We start from the raw sequence: 21,674 nt of genomic DNA on the forward strand, positions 1-21,674 counted from the left end.
TTAAATATGGGCACAAGCTTTTATTTCAATATACATTTTTAGAAAAATCTCATGTATGCCTTTTATTACCCTGTTCCGCCTTTGTTAGCTTTAATATTCATTTAGGGATTATGTCTTAGCTTGGAAATAATTTAGGTGTGATTTATGCTTGCATTAACTGTTTAAACCTTTTATTTCAAGCAAGAATAAATACCAGCCTATGTTGAGGTTCCACGTTTTCTGTTATCTGGATTTTCTTAAAAATATCATCCATTTTACTAACAGATTGGCCAGGCGGCACTCCTTTGGAAAAATACATCATGGAGGGAAAAACTGGATGTCGATGGGGCAGAACTACTGAGACAAAGTATGAAACTGAGGGAGCAAGAAGAGGGTCAACTGGAGAAATGAGTGTATAAGGAGCAGAACCAAAGATAATAAGTAACAGACAGAGGGAAAAGGAAAGACAGAGAAGGGTGTATTAGAGGTGGGTGAGCCAACAAATTAACAGGGAGGGCCAAGCCAGAGCCAAGCAAAGGATCTGGCTCAGCTCAGAGTCGGTGGATGAGCTGAGCCCTGAAAACATTTGCTGTATTAATCAGACAACAAACGTCATATATGATAAAGTCTCTTTAAAATTCAAAAAAGTGTCTTTCTTTAACATGTGGAAGCTTTTACATTATAGGGCACAGTATAGCATGACAGAGAAAAGTACCTGTTAAATGTGATAGTTTTGTACAACTGTTGTTCTAAACTTGTATTTGAAAGTGCCTTCAGACACAAAAAATGAAGGAAAAGGTTTTGGCAAAATAAAATATTTGTCTAAAATCACATAATTTAAGAGGGGAAGCTGTGATTTATACATAGTTTCTGGTTTCACTTTACACAAATCAGCCAGTAAATGGGTATCCAGTCTTTCATGTTTAAGCTTTGTTTTTATCTCTTAGTCAATTTTTCTGCAGTTTTTTTAAAATAGCGCAAACCCAACCCAAAGGTATTTGGGAGCATGCATTGTTTGTACCCACAGAGAGATTAAGAATTCCAGGATGTTGAACTAAAGCTGAGAATCGGAATTGGTTTCTCAGTTTCACAGTCAGCCACTCTAACCATAACACCACATATTGGGTGGAGGAATACAGGCAGAAGCCACAAGAAAGCACAGCTTAGCATGGGCTCAAGGTTCCAACAGGACCTTGAGCTGAGACAGGCTTCAGTGTCAAGTCTGGCTCAAGCTTTCAGTGTTGAGTCTATTTCTAGTGTATGATGGGCAGAACCAGCGACAGATGATGAGGCTTGAGAAAGGTGACAGTTAAACAGTAGGACATGGAAGGGAGCATTGGATATAAGAGAGTTTATAACAAGAAAAAAAATAAAAGAAGAGAGACAGAGGTAGATGTAAAAGGGTCTGAATCAGCAAGAGAAACTGTTGGAAGGACAGAGGTAGATGGAGAAGAGGGGAGACGAGACGTGGATGTAAGACGGACAGAACCAGCATGAGAATTAAAGTGGAGCGAGGCCAGCGGAATACTCTTCTAAACTCTTGCCTGAGACACATCCTTGTCCACGGTGAGAATCTCATTGAAAAAAGAGGAAAGTGATTTCTTACTGCAACTGTGAGTAGATTGGTCATCACTTTGCAAACAAAACGTTGCTAAGAAAGTGAGATTCTGATATTGTACCTGAGACTGTTGTATCACTACACTGATGCATTATAGTGCAACCTGGTATGTTCTGCAGCCACATATGTTTCTGCAGGAGCTGGACACTGTGACATAGCAGTATTTGAGTCAGGGTAGCCTAACAAATAGGAACAGTGGGCACTGGCATGTCCTCATGAATGCTAAATAGTAAAAACTGAGAGCATGATTCAGACACCAAAGGAGGCTGGAGGAGGTAAGTCTCCCCTTAACATCTGCATAGATCAGACACAAGGCGATCCAAAAAAAGATGGAAAATCCCAGATATAGACACCCAGTACCTTCTCTACTGGGAGATTTTCACAGCCATTCACATACTACTGTAACATCGAAGATTGTCGCCACAGAGAGTGCTGCAGTTACAGACACTGCTGACAGACTGAGCCACACATTGCTGGAACAAAGGATAATCGTGCAGGACTAGAAGCAAAAACAGAAACTAGTGCTTGATGTATGATTAACTTGGAGTGGATCAGACGAAACTGTCAAGTTTAGAATTAGAAGCTGAAACAAAAGTGCAAATGACGAAAACCTACTATTGAGCCCTCAGGAAATATATATTTTTTTTAAATTAATTTCCTTAAATAATGGGCGAAAGATGCAGAAAGAAGAGCTATAAGGAGCAACAAATAGATTTTGGGCCTCCTGAATGAGCTTGGAATCCAAGCACTGAGCTGTTTTGGAAGGAGTAATGTAGCACAACAGTTGTAACCAATGTTCTACCAAGTTCTTCTCAGTTGAACGGACTCAAGGGATCTGGGTACCACCGGTCACACCTGTAATTGCTAAATTGTTAAACTTTGGCAACAGAGACGTTATCCTGCAAAAGAACGAGTTACTTACCTTCGGTAACGACTTTTCTGGTGGATACATTAGCTACCTGTGGATTTCTCACCTAATGAATACTCCCATGGCGCCAGCATTCGACGGAAATCTTCTTCCTAGTCTCTGCACGTCGACGAGGACGTCACTCTAGCCCACGCGACGCCTTCTGACGTCATACAGGCAATAAGAGGTCCTCGCCGACGTGCCAACGTCAGTACCAACATTTTTTACGTGCATGAGAACAACAACCCAATGCAATGAAAGAGCAAGGCAACATCCCATAACATTGTAAAATACACAACATTGCAATAAAATGGCTGTAGATTTAATATAACTCTTTTTTTTTTTTTTTAAACCAACAAATATATGCAAATCATGTATATACACAAAGATATATACATATATATATACATATAATTATATACAAGTATTCATATATACAACATGTATTGCAACCTTGAAGACCAAGAGGAGCGCACTCAAGGATTACTTGGTAAGACCAGAAAGGCAACGGGGAGGCGGGTCGGACCGTGAGGAATCCACAGGTAGCTAATGTATCCACCAGAAAAGTCGTTACCGAAGGTAAGTAACTCGTTCTTCTGATGGATACAACTACCTGTGGATTCCTCACCTAATGAATAGAGTCCCAAAGCAGTACCACTCCCGGTGGTGGGTGCCGAAATGGTCAAACCAAGAAATCCTGCAGCACTGACCGTGCAAAATGGCCGTCCCTTCTGACCTCAGAGTCCAAACAGTAATGTTTCGCAAAAGTGTGAAAGGACGACCAAGTTGCGGCCTTGCAGATGTCGACCACAGGAACACCCCTGGCCAAGGCCGTAGTGGCCGACTTAACTCTGGTGGAATGAGCTCTAATGCCATCAGGAGGATCCTTCTTTGCCAAAGAGTAACAGATTTTAATGCAAAGAACAACCCACCTGGAGAGTGTTCTCTTGTGGACTGCCTTTCCTCTCCTCTTGCCCATGTATCCGATGAACAGCTGATCCTCCAGCCTGAAGTCCTTCGTTCTATCAATGTAGAAGCTTAACGCCCTCTTTGGGTCCAATCGATGTAGTCTCTCTTCCTCCTTTGAAGGATGAGGCGGAGGATAGAACGTGGACAAAGTAATTGTCTGGGCCAAATGGAAGGGTGAAACAACCTTCAGGAGGAAAGCAGCCTTGTTCCTCAACACAACCTTATCCCCATAAAAAGCTGTATAAGGGGGTTTTACCGATAAGGCTTGCAACTCACTCACTCTCCTGGCAGATGTTATAGCCACCAGGAAGACTGTTTTAATAACCAAATACCTTAATGGGCAAGAATGCATAGGCTCAAAAGGGGACCCCAAAAGGAAAGTGAGGACCAAGGACAAATCCCATTGAGGCATAACAAATGGTTTTGGAGGATATTTATTTAGAAGACCTTTCAAGAATCTGAGAATAGGGGATTTAAATAACGATGGTTTATCTGGAAGGCAAACGAAGGCTGACAGGGCAGACAAATAACCTTTAATGGTAGCCACTGCACAACCTTTCTGCTCTAGAGACAGAGCAAAAGACAAAACATCTGACAGATGAGCATGTAAGGGATCAATCGGTCTCTCTCCACACCACATAACAAATTTAGACCACCTATTAGCGTAGATAGATTTAGTGGAGTGTCGCCTGGCCGCTAATATAACATCCACTACATCAGGCGGGAGAGAGAAAGAACTCAGGTTGCCCCGTTCAATCTCCAGGCATGTAGGTGTAGACTCTGGAGGTTGGGGTGTAAAACCTGCCCCTGCGACTGCGAGAGGAGGTCTGCCCTGAGAGGGAGACGGAGCGGAGGGCACAGCGAGAGTTGGAGAAGGTCGGAGTACCACACCCTCCTTGGCCAATCCGGAGCTATTAAGATGACTTGGGCCCGGTCTTGGCGAATCTTCCTCAACACTCGAGGAATCAAGGGTATGGGGGAAACGCGTAAAGCAACTGGTCGCACCAGGTTATCAGAAACGCGTCCCCCAATGCTCCCTGCACCGGATACTGGAGGCTGCAGAATAACGGACAATGCGCGTTCTCCCGAGTGGCAAACAGATCTATCCGAGGAAACCCCCACATCTGGAAGATTAAACGGACTTGATCTGGATGGAGACGCCACTCATGGTCGGCCGAGAATTGGCGACAGACTGTCCGCATGTACATTCAAGACCCCGGCCAAATGATTTGCTACCAAGCAAATCTGATGGTCCTTTGCCCAGGACCATAGTCGAAGAGCTTCTCTGCAGAGAAGGTACGACCCTACTCCTCCCTGTTTGTTTATGTACCACATCGTGGTAGTATTGTCCGTCAGGACCTGTACCGACTGACCACGAAGGGATGGGAGGAAGGCCTTGAGAGCCAGACGTACAGCCCGTAACTCTAACAGATTGATATGAAACATCTGTTCCTCTGGAGACCAAAGTCCTTTGATCTCCAGATCCCCCAGATGAGCTCCCCACCCTAGAGTGGAAGCATCCGTTATGACCGTGGCCACTGGTGGCGACTGCGCGAACGGCTTTCCTTGCGAAAGATTGTTGCTCGCAATCCACCACTTCAAGTCCACAGCAGCATCTCTGGAGATCTTGACCGCACCTTCTAGATCTCCCTTGTGGTGAGACCACTGCCTTCGGAGGCACCACTGAAGAGCCCTCATGTGCCAGCGAGCATGCGTGACCAACAGTATGCAGGAGGCAAACAGACCGAGCAGACGAAGGACCTTGAGGACTGAAACTACCGCTCCATTTCGAAACATTGGAACCAATTCCTGAATATCTTGAACCCGCTGAGGCGGAGGAAAGGCTCGATTCAATGTTGTATCCAGTACTGCCCCTATGAACAGGAGGTGCTGAGAGGGCTCCAGGTGAGATTTGGGCACGTTCACCGAAAAGCCCAGGTCGAACAACAACTGGGTTGTTGACTGCAGATGATACGACACAAGCTCCGGGGACTTGGCTTTGATCAACCAGTCGTCCAAGTAAGGGAATACTGCTATCCCCTCCCTTCTGAGCTCTGCCGCAACCACTGACATCACCTTCGTGAAGACTCGAGGTGCTGAAGTAAGACCAAACGGGAGGACCGCAAACTGATAGTGCTGCGACCCTACCACAAACCGGAGATACTTCCTGTGCGACTTGAGTATCGGGATATGAAAATAAGCATCCTGCAAGTCGACAGACACCATCCAATCTTCTTTGTTCAACGCCAAAAGCACCTGTGCTAGGGTCAGCATCTTGAACTTTTCCTGATTGAGGAACCAATTCAAGATCCTCAGATCCAGGATCGGTCTCAACCGACCATCTTTCTTGGGAATCAGGAAGTACCTTGAGTAACAACCTCGACCCCTTTCCTGCTCTGGAACCAACTCCACCGCGCCCTTTGAAAGGAGGACTTGAACCTCCTGTTCTAGCAACAGGAGGTGTTCTTCTGAACAATAAGATGGGGGGGGTGGGAGGGGGGGCGGAAACTCCCGAAAGGGAAGGGTGTAGCCTTTCTCCACAATACTGATAACCCAAGTGTCCGTTGTAATAGTCTCCCACTTGTGGAGAAAATGCTGTAATCTTCCCCCTACAGGAGAGGAGTGAGTGGGAAATGGTGGAAGCCTAAGGCTGCTTTCCCTGCTGCACCCCTCCAGAGGACGAGGAAGAGGCAGAGTGCTGCTGAGAGGCTCCTCTGGTGCGGGCCCTACCTCTCCCTCTAAATGATCTATAGGGGTGAGAAGAGGCGGGTTGCTGGAATTTCCCCCGAAAGGAAGAGGAGGAAGAGCCACGTCCGAATCCACAAAACCTCCTGAAAAATCTGGAGGAGGTAGAAGAAGGGGCTTGTAGTCCTAATGATTTGGCTGTGGCCCTGCTTTCTTTGAACCTCTCCAGGGCCGAATCCGCCTTGGCCCCAAACAGTTTGTCCCCATCAAACGGGAGGTCCAACAGGGTCGACTGCACGTCCGCAGAGAACCCTGAGTTGCGAAGCCAAGCCTGTCTCCTCGCAACCACAGCCGTGCCCATCGCCCTAGCCACTGAGTCAGTCGTATCCAACCCAGATTGGATAACCTGGGTTGCAGCAGCCTGGGCATCGGAGACGATATTCAAAAGCCCTTGGGGAAGCTCCGTATGTGAAGATGTTATTTCGTCCATAAGAGCATAGATGTACCTCCCCAAGATACATGACGCGTTGGTGGACTTCAACGCCATGCTGCAGGATGAGAATATTTTCTTGGACTGTGAGTCCAACTTCTTGGAGTCTTTATCCCCCGGCACCGTCGGAAAAGATCCAGGCGCCGATCTAGAAGAACAGGAGGCCTGGACCACCAAGCTCTCTGGCGTAGGGTGTCTGGACAGAAAGCCAGGGTCAGATGGTGCAGCCCGATACCTCCTGGCCACAGCCCAATGAACAGCCGATGAAGATACCGGCTTCTTCCACACCTCCAACACCGGATCAAGCAAAGCCTCATTGAATGGTAAAAGAGGCTCCGCTGCAGTAGAGGCCGGATGCAGGATCTCAGTCAACAAATTCTGCTTCGCCTCCGCTACCGGCAAAGGCAATTCAAGAAAGTTAGCTGCCTTTCTTACCACAGCGTGAAAAGTGGCTGCCTCCTCAGTATACTCCCCTGGAGATGACAAGTCCCACTCAGGGGAAGTATCCAGCCCACTAGCTGTATCCAGTCCATGAAGACCCTCGCAAGAATCCTCTATCTCTCCTTCCTCCAAGACCCGTTGGTATTCCTGCTCCTCTAAGAGACGGAGAGCACGCCTCCTAGAATGTAGCCTCTCTTCAATACGCGGCGTCGACATGGCATCCGCCGAATTCGAGGAACGACGCCGATCGCCGGATCCATCCGACGCCATGTCCGGCACCACAGGCAGCTTCGACGTTGAGGTAGGAGCCGGATGCAGAGAGGCGCGTCTCGGAGCCTCCGATGGTCCTGTCGGAGTCACTGGTCGAAACCCCGAAGTTGACTGGATGGAAACCTCCGGGGCCGAAACCTCTGGGGCCACCGGAGCGGACACCAGAGTCGACACCGGCACCGAGCCCACATTCCCTAAGGGGAGAAAGGGCATGAAGGGTGCTGGCCGTAGCGGCGCCGGAGCACCCAAGGTGAAAGCCAACGGCCCCGAAGGACCAGTTGGAGCACCTCCTGGAGCCATCTGCTGAAAGATGGTATACATCGCATTAAAAAATGCAGTATTATCGGCTCCAGGGGCAGGAAAAGCCGGATACTGGGGTGCCTGGATCGAAGGCGACCCCAATGCCAGCCTCGACGTCTGCGACGCCGGAGAGAACACCTGAGGCTGCGGCACTTCAATCACTGAAGATGTCTGCCCAGGCGAAGTCGGCGAAGCCGGAGAAGGCAACGGCGTCGATGGATGTGGAGTGACTGTGGGACTGACCTCCCAAGTCTTACGACGCCGAGCCGAAGGCGACCTCGATCGAGACCTCTGGCTGGAATGGCGCTGTGAATCCCTACGGCGCCGGGAATCTCGATGGCGCCGATGAGTCTTCGGCGAGGAGGACTTCCTATGATGCTTCTTCTCCTTCCTCTTCGACTTCGCCATGAAGAGTTTAGCCTCTCGCTCTTTTAGGGCCTTGGGATTCATGTGTTGGCATGAATCACATGTTGCGACGTCGTGGTCGGAGCTTAAGCACCATAAACAGTCCGAGTGCGGGTCCGTAACGGACATCTTGCCCCCACACTCCCGACAGGGCTTGAAACCAGACTTCCTCTGAGACATAGTAACTCTCAGATAAAAATCACGCAGCAGAAAAACACACTGTAACTTCGAAAGCAACAGTAGCTCCCTCGAAGATAACCGTTTCGAATGCACAGAAAAAAGGGAACTGACGTCGGCACGTCGTCGAGGACCTCTTATTGCCTGTATGACGTCAGACGGCGTCGCGTGGGCTAGAGTGACGTCCTCGTCGACGTGCAGAGACTAGGAAGAAGATTTCCGTCGAATGCTGGCGCCATGGGAGTATTCATTAGGTGAGGAATCCACAGGTAGTTGTATCCATCAGAAATGTGCGAGACATGCATGCTTAGGCCTTAGATCCAAAACCCAAGGATCTCAATCCTCACTATCAGACAGCGCCAGTAGGGAGTGGTAGCAAGGCCATGATAGGTCTCATGATTATCCCCAGCAGAAGAGTGCCAGAGAGGAGAACAGTTCTCATCTGTGCCTCGTACTTCTGAATGCCTTCCCTGCCTGCTACAGATGTTGCTGGCTGACTGCCACTTTGTTTATAATGGAGATGCACAGTTTTAAAATAAATATGTGTATTTTGTATTGTTTCATTTAAGCGTTCTATATTACTTACCTGCAATGAGTGGCCTTCATTGGATTTAACAACACCCCTTCTAAAGTGATGTTTTTATTAATAACCCAAGAGCAAAGTAAGATGTGTTGTGCCTTTATTATAAACCTTTGCTGTTACAGATTGAACAACATTACTATCTACTAAGCAAAAACGCAACAGAACTCTGAAATGATTAATTTCAAGGTGCTCTCAAATGTTATGCTTGTGGAGAAGAGAGGCACAGAGAAGAAAATGAATTGCCTCGGGTCACATAGTTTGGTCAAGCTGCAAAGCTGTGACTGAAACCAGTTTATTTACATTGTGCAATTATGACACTGCATGGCCATCACATTTTTCATCATCTGCTTTGATGAGATTTGTATTATTCATCAAAGAAGCAAGTCAGATGTCTTGTTCCGTATACACAAGGCCTTTATTACTTTAATACCTAGAACAATGTTATGGTCTATTAAACCATATAGAAGAAAGGATTTTGTACAGTGTGCAGCACCCTGAACTGAATTATCTCAAGATGCTCTTAAAAGTAATAATGGAAAAGGAGTAACAATTAAGAAAATCCATAGGTCAGGGTCTCACAATTTGGCCAAGCTGGGAAACCAGTCTCTGTTGGTCAAAGCACCACAAGTAGTTTTGTCTTGAGACCCACAAAAGCTTCTGATGAGTCTGGATTGCTTACAGAATTGGTGATGCATAAGTACTGATGTTTCTCGCCACTGGCAGTGCACAACTAAAGAGAATGTTTATGGAAGTTAAGAAATTACTTCCTTAATCACACCTCAAGTACATGTTATCATTCCCAGCAGACCTTAAGCTCTTGCACAATAGAAAATCGAATTTCTTCACTGATGGATCAACAGAGTGGATACGGGCTGTAGCACTGACAAACTGTCGAAAACCCTATGCACAAGTCCCATTACAGGCCACAATAGTGCCCACAATGGAGAAAACCGCAGTTACTCAGCAGACCATCCTGCACTCTGCAAAAGCTAAGAGGGTTGCTGCAGCAGTGGCCGCACTCCATGAATCCTTAAGTTTGACTAGCACCAGTGATTCAGGAGTCAGCTCACTGGCAATTGGTGGTGACGCAGACATGTCAGCAAACTTCCAAGCAGATGAGACTAGTGGCTGTAGCTGAGTACCTAGGCAAAACAATATCAGACCATTGCCTGCTCCTTGTTACTTTAGCCTGTGATATGTTGCCTATGAGCATTTCCACATGAAAACTGATGGCGGCAAAGCTGCAAGATGCAGCATTTTGGGGGACTGTGAGCCAAAGTGGACTATTATGGAGAAAATTAATAGAAATCTGGGCTTGCGCTAACAGACTAAGAAGTGTTAAGTGTTATCATTTGTCAATAGTTTTTCATGAAACAAGAATTACAACTAGAAATGTCACATTACACTAGCTAAGCCGGTTTAATGTGTAGTAAAATACATTTACCATTTGTTCTTCTAAAGTTCCTTGGATGACAGGCATAAGAAAATTAGTTACTTTCCCGTAACTGCAGTTCTCCAGTATTGGTATCTTTCATAGATTCACATGCTTGAATCATCCCCGTCGTCGAGGTGGGAGCCTCACGGTAAACTTAAATATATAAAAAGCAGTAAGTCAGTAAAAGTAAAACCAGTAGGCCCTAGTAGGCCTCATAGGGTATTTTACAGTCTATCCACTTTGTTTTGTGAAAAGACCCAAACATGAGTATCAACCAATCAGGATTCAGCCCCTCCCAAACACTCCCAACAGAGGCTGAATTCCCTCAGATTTTCTAGTAGGAGTGTGAAGTTTAATATCTGTATAATAGGGGAGCCTCTGAGGGGAGGAGGGTGGGTCGCATGTGAATCTATGAAAGATACCAATACTGGAGAACTGCAGTTACAGGTAAGTAACTAATTTTCTTCTCCAGTATTGGATCTTTCATAGATTCACATGCTTGAATCAGAGTAATGAGCAGTAATGTTTTCTTACTTACTGAATTACATTGACTGTAATTCCATCGTAATTCTATACGTGATGTGATTCACATTAGTTCAGTTTTAAATATGCACTTACATATAATTATATTTATATTCATAAACATCCGAATATAAGAGCAATAAAAGGTGTGTGGCAAGAAATCCTGACACAATTTATGCTATTATTATGGAGAATACGACACGTTAAACAGTATAAGAAAATGAACCATTAATGACCATACCTCGAGTGTGGTGGTGGGATGTGTAAGAGGCTCACCTTAACGAAATAGATGCCTCAGCACTGCTTGTCCCACTGCTGTATCGACCTGGTTAGTCTCCTCTAGACAGTAATGTCTTGTAAATGTGTGTTGGCTGGACCATGTCGCTGCTCTACAGATGCTATGTAGTGGTACACCTGCAAAGAGTGCAGCTGAAGTGGCTACCGATCTTGTAGAGTGGACTCTCACCCTGGTGTGGAGCGGCTTTCCTGCTTTTGAATGGCAGAATTGAATCGCCAGGCCAATCCATCTTGCTAAAGTCTGTTTGGACACCGCGTGTCCCTTCTTTGTTCCGCCGAATGCTACAAATAATTGATCCGACTGGCGGATGGCCTGAGTTTTCTGTAGATAAAACTTTAAACATCTTTTAATATCGAGAGAATGTAATGTTTTTTCCGCCACTGTTTGCGGATTTGGAAAAAAGGTTTTTAAGATGACTGGTTCATTTAAATGAAATGTTGAGGGAACTTTCGGAATGAATTTAGGATTTGTCCGCAGGATGACACCTGAGTTTGTAAACTGGAGGAACGGCTGTTTGATGGTGAACGCCTGAATGTCACTGACTCTTTTTGCCGAAGTAAGAGCTAACAGTAACGCTGTTTTCCATGCGAGGAATTTTAGGTCAGCTTTGTGGATCGGCTCAAAAGGAGCTTTCATGAGCTGTATCAACACAACATTCAATGACCATAGAGGCGGAGGTTTCCTAATTGGCGAGAAGACCCGAAAAAGGCCCTTCATAAATTGTTTGACAATTCTTGTGGAACACAAAGAGAGTCTGTCTGGTGATCTGCGGTATCTGGAAATTGCTGCCAGATGTACCCGTATGGAAGAATATGCAAGTCCTGATTTTGCCAGGAGCAGGAGATATGGAAGTATCTGTTCCGGAGTAGAAGATAAAGGATGTATATTTTCCGCTGCACACCAAACACAAAACCGTTTCCATTTAAGTCTATAGGTTTTGTTGGTAGTGTCAGCTCTAGCTTTTGCTAAGATGTCTCTACACTCTGGCGGAAATTTTGAGATTTAAGTATTCATTGTGTTCAAGAGCCAAGCCAACAAATGAAGAGACGACGGATGTGGGTGTGTGACTTGTCCCTGGTGCATCGTTAAAAGAGTCGGACTCTGTCTGAGTGGTAGATGTGGTCGTTCGGAGAGCATGAGGAGCTCCGTATACCATATTTGTCTGCGCCATCTGGGAGCTATGAGTAGAAGTCGACACCCCTCCGTCTTCATTTTTCTGATGACTCTCGGAATGAGCGGGATCGGAGGAAAAGCGTAGGCATAAACTCCTGACCATCTCATCGAAAACGCATTCCCCCACGAATCTTTTTGGGGAAGCCAACTTGCGTAGAACTGGCATTTCTTGTTCTCGAGAGTGGCAAATAGGTCTAAGTTTGGTTTGCCCCATAATAGAAACAGGCCATTGAGAGTTTTCTGGTCTAGCTCCCACTCGTGATAAGGAATCACCTGTCCTGCTCAGGGTGTCTGCTAGAACATTGATCTGTCCTGGCACATGCTCCGCTTTTAGTGAAATATTGTGTTTGATGGCCCATGTCCAAATTTGTTGGGCTAGCTGCGAGAGTTGTAGGGATCTTGTGCCTCCTTGCTTGTTTAGATAAAACATGCTGGTCATGTTGTCCGTCCGGATTAAGACGCTTGAACATTGTATCTTTGGCAAGAAAGCTTTTAGAGCTAAGTGTATTGCTTTGAGTTCTAGATAATTGATGTGGAGCTGGCTCTCTTGCTGATTCCAGATTCCGCTGATTTGCAGGTCCTGGCAGTGTGCACCCCATCCTTCGAGAGAGGCATCCGTTGTTACTATGTAACTTGGTGTTTGAAGAAGAAAAGACAGCCCTTTTGAGAAATTGGTTGGAGTCGCCCACCACCTCATAGTGTTCTTCATTAGAGGCGTTATGCGAATCTTGTCTTCGAAGGAGCCGTGGACCTGTGTCCATTGTATGTCCAATTGCTCTTGCAGGGGTCGCATATGGAGCCTGCAATCTGGGACTAGCGGAATGCACGATGATATCATTCCGAGCAATGATTTGTAGATGCGGACTGAAACGAACTTTTTTCTGGATAGGTTGTCTGCCAAAGAGGTTAACTTTTGTTTCCTCTTGTGTGATGGGTACGCTTTGCTGCGTACTGTGTCCAAAATTGCTCCCAAGAAACTCAATTCTTGTTTGGGGTATATCTGAGATTTCTGGTAGTTGACTACAAACCCCAGGCTGTGTAACAATTGAAGGCAATAGGAAATATGATTTGTTACTTGGAATTTTGAGGGTGCCTTTATAAGCCAGTCGTCCAGGTAAGGGAAGACCTGGATACCTGACTGGCGAAGATGTGCTGCTACTGGAGCTAACATTTTTGTGAAGATTCTGGGGGCTGATTTGAGACCGAATGGTAGAACCCGGAATTGGAGGTGCATACTTCCTACCCTGAACCTTAAAAATTTGCGATGTTTGCGATATATGGGGATATGAAAATAAGCATCCTGGAGGTCTAGGGATGCCATCCAATCTCCCGTGTTTAAGAGACGCAGGACATCCTGCAACGTTACCATCCTGAACGATTGTTTCTTTAGAAACTTGTTTAGTGCTCTCAAGTCCAGGATGGGGCGCCAGTCTCCTGAGGGTTTGTTTAGAAGGAAAAACCGGGAATAGAATCCTTTGTTCTTTTGAGATAAAGGGACTGGTTCTATTGCTCCTTTTGTTAGCATTATTCTTACTTCCCTGAGAAGTTGGTTCAACCTCGGAGGCGGTGTACCCGATGGAGGGACACTCGGTGGTGTTTGCATGAATTCCAGAGTATGACCTCTGGTCACTACATCTAGTACCCATCTGTCCGATGTTATAGCCTTCCACTTGGGGAAATAAGAATTGATGCGACCTCCGACCTTCAATATTGATTGGGGAGGTGTTGAGATTATCCGCTGGTCATTGCTTTCTGCCTGTATCTCTTCCTCGGGCAGCTCCTCTTCCTCTAGCTGGATGTTTGTAAGCTGCGGCTGGTGGTAATCGATAATGCTGCTGTTGTTGATGGTGCTGATGTCCTGGTCCTGTGGAGGAAGATGGATATTGTAACCTGTATTGTTGGTATCCACCTCGAAAGGAGTAATTACCTCTACCCCTTGCTCCACGAAAAGGTAGTTTTTTATACTGCAGGGTACCTAGGGATTTTGCTGTATCGGTATCCGTCTTGATAGCCTGCAGCATGTCGTCGACATGTTTGCCAAACAAACTCTCTCCATCGAAGGGCATGTCGAGAACACGAGTCTGGACTTCTGGTCTGAATGAAGTAGCTTTAAGCCACCCTTGTCTGCGCAGGACTGCTGCTCCAGCTAATTGTCGAAAGCCAGTGAGGGAAATATCTATTGCACTGTCTATTATCTCTGCGGAGACCCTTTCTCCCTCCTGCAAGACCTTTTTAGCTTCCACCTTGAGATCTTCTGGCAGTGAATCTACAAAAGCGGACATGTCTGCCCACATCTGGCGATCGTACCTTCCCAGGATGGCGAGGGAATTGGCCGCCTTGACCGTTACTGCAGCAACCGAGGAGAATTTCTTACCGATATTGTCTAGTCTCCTTCCCTCTTTGTCTGGGGGAGACGCAATAGGCGTAGAGGGATTTTTTGGATCGTCGTTGAGCCGCCTGTGATATAACCGAGTCAGGTTTCGGCTGTGAGACTAAACAGGCCGGAGAATCATCTGGGGCCTTGTATTTTTTCTCTAGCCTTGGCATTTGTGAAGGCACTGTTGCTGGGTTTTTCATTGCCTTCAAACCCTCCTGCCATAAGAAATCCACAATCGGTATGGCTCTTACAGATCTCTTTGATGGCTCTTTAAAGTCATACAAAAAACACTCAGTTTCATGGGAAACAATTGCCAGGCCAAAACGTTTCGCCGCTCTCTCTATGATATTATGGAAACCTCCTATGTCTTCTGGAGGAGAATCCACTAGAGCTGCTGGAGGTGGAGATGGTGTGGGAACGAGATAATCGTCCCATTCACTAGCCGCTGAATCTGCTAGCTCGCCCTCTTCCCTTTCGTCGTCCGACGAGAGGTAAGCTTCCGGAGCTTGGCTAGTTACAGGTCTACTAGCCTGTGGCTTTTCGGAAACATTAGTAGTTTGAGCTTGCTGGTAACTCTGAGGTCTAGGTGGCGTGGACTGAGTTGACGGTGGGAACCTTTTATAGTAGTCCTTCAACATATGTTGTAAATCTGTCACTAATGTGCTAGGCATAGCTAGTGGCGATGGTTGGTTTGCCTGTGGATAAGATGTTGAAGCATAACTATGCTGGTAATGTTGATCCTCTTCTTCATCAAACTCTTGACATTTGACATTTAGTTGGGACGGGCTACTAGCTGCCCCAAACATTCCTTGATCCTCATCATCATCATCGTCTAAAAGATGTTGCGGTGGGTATGGCAGCACTTTACTTGGTGATGTATGCATCGGCAAAATGTCAGATGGCTTGTCCCCTATATTAATAAGGGAAAGGGGTAAGAATCTGGTAGAGTCCTCATGATGGTATGAGGAATGATCTGGTGAAATGTCCAAAGGTTTGTAAACTGTTAATGCTGTGGTGATCGTCGGTTCCATCGTCGACGGTTCCCTCGTCGACGGTTCCCTCGTTGACGGTACTGTCGTCGACAGGTCTCTCGTCGACGCTTCCGTCCATGACTGCGTCTTTGTCAATGGGTCCTTAGTCGACGGTCCCTTCGTCGACGGGTATTTTACCGACGACGGTCGCTTCGCCGACGTATCTTGCGTAGATGGGAGTGCCCTGGATGATTTGTGAACCCAGGAGGCCTCCGCTGTCGACGCTGTGGTTGCCGACGAAGCTCTTTTGAAGATTTTTGCAGTAATAATCGTCGTCGATGACAACGGCGACGACGTCATAATCATCGGTGAGGATGGTGTTGTGAACGTCGACGATACCGTGGTCGCTGTTACCGTCGACACTGTCGTCGACGGGGCAGTCGTCGACGGTTGTTTTTTCACCAAAAAGAGTTTTTCTGTCTCTTTTTGTGGTGACAGAGACAGGGATGGTTTCTTTGAGGTGCTTTTCCGGTGTAACGGCGTAGTAGGTTCTGAATGAACCTTTTTTGGTCCATGTTTAACTGCCTCTTCAGTTAAGACTTGTTTTGTCTTTTTGTGCATTTTTCTTGGTGGTTCATCCGCACCTCTATCTCTCTCAACGGTTCTTTTCTGAGGGCGAGAAGTTTGTGGTGACTCTTCGCTGTCTGATGAAGGATGCTCTAAGGCTTTCTGTTTTTGCAGCCATAAGAGAAGTCTACCCTCTCGGTCTTTGAGGGTTTTTTGACTAAAGGTGCGACAGATTTTGCAGTCTCTCACCTTATGGTCTGGATGAAGGCAGTAAATACACTTCTTGTGGGGGTCATCAATATGTAGTCTCTTCTTCCCACAGTTGTCACAGTCTCTGAACAGACCCTTCTTTGCCTTTTCCGACATAGTAAAGTTGTAACTAGTTTCCTGAGAGAAAAAACAATCTTCAGTCAGAAAATAGGAAAAAAACTGAGCAGAGCTCAGGGAGACTCCCTTCACCCGACGTGCGGTAGAAAATCTGAGGGAATTCAGCCTCTGTTGGGAGTGTTTGGGAGGGGCTGAATCCTGATTGGTTGATACTCAAGTTTGGGTCTTTTCACAAAACAAAGTGGATAGACTGTAAAATACCCTATGAGGCCTACTAGGGCCTACTGGTTTTACTTTTACTGACTTACTGCTTTTTATATATTTAAGTTTACCGTGAGGCTCCCACCTCGACGACGGGGATGATTCAAGCATGTGAATCTATGAAAGATCCAATACTGGAGAATCTTCAATTTGTTGGAGGCCCAGCATGCATGAAAATGCACTATCTGCCAACTGTTGCCCATAAAATGACAAGCTACTAGAGTAACTAGAACAAGGAGGAGATGTGGCATTAAGGCCAGAGCACCCAACTTTGGAACGGGGGAACCAGGCTTGAGTATTTGCATCACTCAACATCCTGTGATTCAGGGCAAATCACAATCTCCCTGTGCCTACAAAAAATGATTGTGACCTAATATAACTGGTGATCATGCAAAGCACTAATGCCTTTAGGTTGGGTTTGCGCTATATAAAACTGCAAAATAAAAAACAGGATCACCCAAAAGCTATTTTAAGCCAGAGGCTGAATCTGGCTTGCCTCCAGCGTTTGAGGTGTCAGCCCCTCCCGAAATTTAGGTCTAGTTGCACCCCTGTCAACCACCACTCCTCCGCCTACAAGACTGGGGATACCACCAAGGTATTTCACTGAATCCTGGGAGTCCCTCCTCACATGCGCTGCCTCAGCTGAGCTCCAATCAAGTCACAGTAGCCACCATCTTGTGCTGGTGGGCCAGGTTGCATGCGCCCCTGCTCCCCTGACCCAAAGCACTGCAAACTCAGTTCTGTGGCAGAGAATCGCTTAAGGTACCATGCCTGTACCAATGGCATGGTATGGAGCTTGTCACACACAGGATGTGGCAGGACAGAAGCAGTGTGGCTGGAGCTCAAGAATTCAGGTGGCCACAGTCTTCCACGTCAACCCCTGATATCGCACTTTAAGAACGCAGGTTGATAATCCCACTTCATCTCTCTGGACTATGGCATTCCACTGTAACTCTATATTACCTACCATGCAACAGTGTCTCTAAAAAAGCAAGGAATTGCAAGATGACAATTGCAATTTTATTAAACAGCTAATTAAACATCACTGACACAGCTTGGAGAAAGTATCCATTATGCCAAATTAATTATTTTTCACCAGGATTTTTAGAATCATGATTTCCTGTTCGGCCTTGTGTGTGAAATGGCTAAATAATGTTAACCCCTAGCTAACACTCCATCAAGATCAAGTTACAATGACACTAGATCCCAAAATTCTTAAAGAGACACTTACCAAAAAAATTTCAATGGCACCCAGGATGTACATGGAGGCTGCAAATGTGGTTCCAAGGTAGAAGCAAAGCCCCACTGCTCCTCCGAACTCTGGGCCTAGGGCACGTGAAATCATGAAGTAAGAGCCTCCGGCTGTGAAGGCAGAAAAGGGAGAGGTTGTGAGAGGCTATAAAACTGAGGGTGTTAGATGCTTGGAAAAGACAATACATATAGATGAAGATGGCTGGTGGGAGACAATTGGAAACTGAACATCAGAACTTTAGGCTAGTATCTGAACACTATTATCACACACTCTATTGACAGAGACAAGTAATCGCCATGGAGATTGGACTTAGATTACAAATTTGTTAACCAGTTACAGAGGCAAAGTAGTGGCAACTGGTAAGGTCCTGATAGGGTTAAAGGAGGGGATACACATCGTTTTGAGATTGGGAAGTTACAATTGTGAAACATATGCTGAGCCATTCCTTCCCTAAATTTCACAAAATGTGGGAATGGACAAGGGGAAACTTGTTTACAACTCTATTAAAGGGCTTGGGTATTGTTTGTTTGCATGACTGAGATAAGATGGACTCACAAGCTCAGTTTAAATTTGTATGCACGGGATCCAGCATACAATAGATTTCTTTTTGAATAGAAATGTTCTTACATTGACCAGATTAGAAAGCAAACATTAGATTCCTTCCCCCATTTAAAATCATGTTAGACGCGATGTATTAAAATAATACCACCTAATGGGATCCACTAAACGTACTCCTACAAACAGTATTAAAAGGGTATGATCTACACAGCACAAGGTAAAAGCATGAAACGCTCTACTATAGTGCCCCCATGATACTAAGGCAGGAAGAGAGGTTCACCAGCTCTCAAAGGGGAGCATTTATGTTGCTAACTTTAGAATTTGTAATAAACAATAATAATTGCACTATGTGCCTCAAGGAAGTAGCCTAGGCACAAAAGCAATTCATCCTTTGATTGGTTTATTAACCTGAGGCAAGCTGTGGCCACTTTTTTCCAGGAGACCCAGGGCAGGGCAAACACAGCCCACCCGAGCGGGTTCATACTGACTACATCAGCTGAAGTTACTTGTTGATGGCAGGGTCAGAGACAAACAATGGTGAAGGAGAGGCTATACGACACCTGATTTGAACTTGGGTCAGTTTAAAACACAGGAGAGGCAAGCAGACAACTCCCTCTGTAAAGCGACAGGTAAAAAAACCTGTCCTGCCACAATACTTTTACCACTGTCCATCTTTTACAGCCATGTATTGGGAGTAAAGCTCAGCAAATGAGGGCACACATGCTGTGCCCTCAATGTCACAGCTTTGGGTCGCACTGTGTCACAGGAAGCCCTGGACGCCATGCCAGTCTAGGAATCGCCATGCCCCTATTCTGAAAATATCTTGTGCCTCTGCTCCCTAGGTAAAAATCCCCCAATACTTAGCATCCACTCGTCCTTTAACATCTTACTGTCATGTCTCTTGTTATCTGTATAAAAGGGTGTATACTCCAAAGTAACATAATGATTGTGAACGGTGGACGTTTCATAACATTCTCAACTGTCCATACCTTACCTACCCACCTAATAATATAAGGGAAGTGCCACAGACCATTGCCACCCATCAAGAGGAGGTGCCGCAGTCATACATTTTCAGGCACCGTCAAGACAAAAGACATCAGATTGCAATTGACTTGTCTATTTAATACAATCCCATGTCTGCGAGCTCCAGGCCACCTTTTCCCCAGGTCAACTTAACCCTACTTATTTTTCCTGCCCACACCATGGTGCTTATTAGTTGACCCAATTCTAGGACTAGGGATATAGGCCCCGATTTACAGGTTGTCTGATAGGAACTTTGTCACAAACTTGACAGATATTCTGCCCACCGTATTACAAATTTGGACATAATACACTTGCAATAAGGCGGACAGGATATCCATCATGTTTGAGGCGCAATACCCATCTGCCAACCTCTAAAAGAGGCCCACAGATCCTAGTCACACATGGAGGCAACGCAGCAGGAACCCTTTCTTTGCAAGTAAGACCTTGCCCATTACCAACAGTGGCAATGTATTCCTAGAAAGCAAAAGGAAACTGTAGCCCTCCCAAATCCAACCTTATATTCAATGAGTGACAAGGTTTTGTGTTGTGAGACACGTAAGTGCCTAAGTAGTGAAAACTGGATATCCTCTATGTAAGGCCAACATCAAGGTAAATCTTCTTCTCCAGCATGCTGTGCCCACCCTGCAGGAACGGGAAACATCACTTACAACGCAGTCAATGCATTTACCAAGCTGCCATTAACAAGCATATGCGTTTAGCATGCAGGCCTTTAGCACGCATGCCTTTACTAAGCATATGCATGCTGAAGGCAGAGAGAGCGGTCCAGCTGTCTGGGCAGAACAGGAAGGAGCAGAGGAGAGAGAGGTAAATGGGGCTGGGGTAAGGTTGGGGTTGCTTTTAGGACAGGGTAGGTTTTAGGATTCAGAGCGGGGTCGGGGTAGTTTTTAGGTCAGGGCGGGACATGTTTCAGGGTTCAAGGTGGGGGCAGGGGGTGAAGTATATTTTTTTTTTTTAGGGAGGGTAGGTTTTAGGGTGGTGGGGTGGGGTGGGGTAGTTTTGAGAACAGGACAAAATAGGCTTTAGGGTTCAAGGCGAGGTTGGGGTCATTTTTAAAACAGGGCGGGGTAGGTTTTAGGGTTGGGGGGATTGGGTAGTTTTTAGGACAGGACGGGCTAGGTTTTAGGGTTCAGGGCAGGGGCACTGGATAGTTTTTAGGACAAGGCGAGGTTGCTTTTAGGGTTCAGGGCAGGGGGTCCAGGGTATTTTTTAGGAGGGGGCGGGGTAGGTTTTAGGGATTAGGGAGGCTTTGATAGTTTTTAGGACAAGGCAGGGTAGGTTTTATGGTTCGGGCGAGGATAGTTTTTAGGACAGGATGGGGTAGGTTTTAGGGTTCGGGGGGGTCAGGGTAGTTTTTAGGACAGGACGAGGTAGGTTTTAGGGCTAAGAGGACAGGGTGGGGAAGGTTTTAGGGTTGAGGAGCAGGGAGGCTGGACATTTTTTAGGACAGGGTAGGGTAGGTTAAAGGGTTCAGGGCGGGAGCGTCAGATAGATTTTAGGACAGGGCGGGGTTACTTTTAGGGTTCGGGCAGGCAGTCCAGAGCAGTTTTTAGGAGAAGGTGGAGTAGGATTTAGAGTTCAGGGCAGGGTAGTTTTTAGGACATGGCGGGTAGGATTTAGGGTTCAGGGCAGGGGGCCGGGGTAGTTTTTAGAACAGGGCAGGGTAGGTTTTAGGGGTCAGGGCAGTGTGGTGGGGTAGGCTGTAGGGCATGGTGGGGTAAGTTTTAGGGTTCAGCGCGTGTAGGTTTTAGGACAGGATGGGATAGGTTTTAGGATTCAGGGTGGGGGCGTTGGGGTCGTTTTAGGATGGGGTAGGTTTTAGGGTTCAGAGTGGGGTGGAGTGTCAAGGTAGGTTTTAGGACAGGGTGGGGTGGGGTGGGGTGAATTGAATAGTATGGAATCAGGTGTAAGGGGGTAGGGTGGGGACAATTTACCAAGCATGTTCCTTTAGCAAATATGCCCTTACAACAACATTTGTTGTAAAGGCATGTGTGGTAAAAACACTGTTGTTGTTGGGGCCGCGTTCCTAAGGCATACATGGTTCACGTATTGATGATTCCATCATACA

General features: G+C 46.2%; 1 protein-coding gene across 4 annotated transcripts in view; it reads right to left on the reverse strand.

The window, feature by feature from the left end:
* Nucleotides 1-21,674, reverse strand: part of SLC12A6 (solute carrier family 12 member 6) — an 830,972-nt gene that overhangs the window by 358,257 nt on the left and 451,041 nt on the right. For all 4 annotated transcript variants that reach the window (XM_069238301.1, XM_069238300.1, XM_069238303.1 and 1 more), the window contains one exon: nt 17,987-18,117. In XM_069238301.1, coding sequence (XP_069094402.1) covers nt 17,987-18,117 — 131 coding nt within the window. The remainder of the gene's footprint in view (nt 1-17,986; nt 18,118-21,674) is intronic.

Source organism: Pleurodeles waltl, chromosome 6 (genome assembly GCF_031143425.1).
Source record: "Pleurodeles waltl isolate 20211129_DDA chromosome 6, aPleWal1.hap1.20221129, whole genome shotgun sequence".
Taxonomy (NCBI): Eukaryota; Metazoa; Chordata; class Amphibia; order Caudata; family Salamandridae; genus Pleurodeles; species Pleurodeles waltl.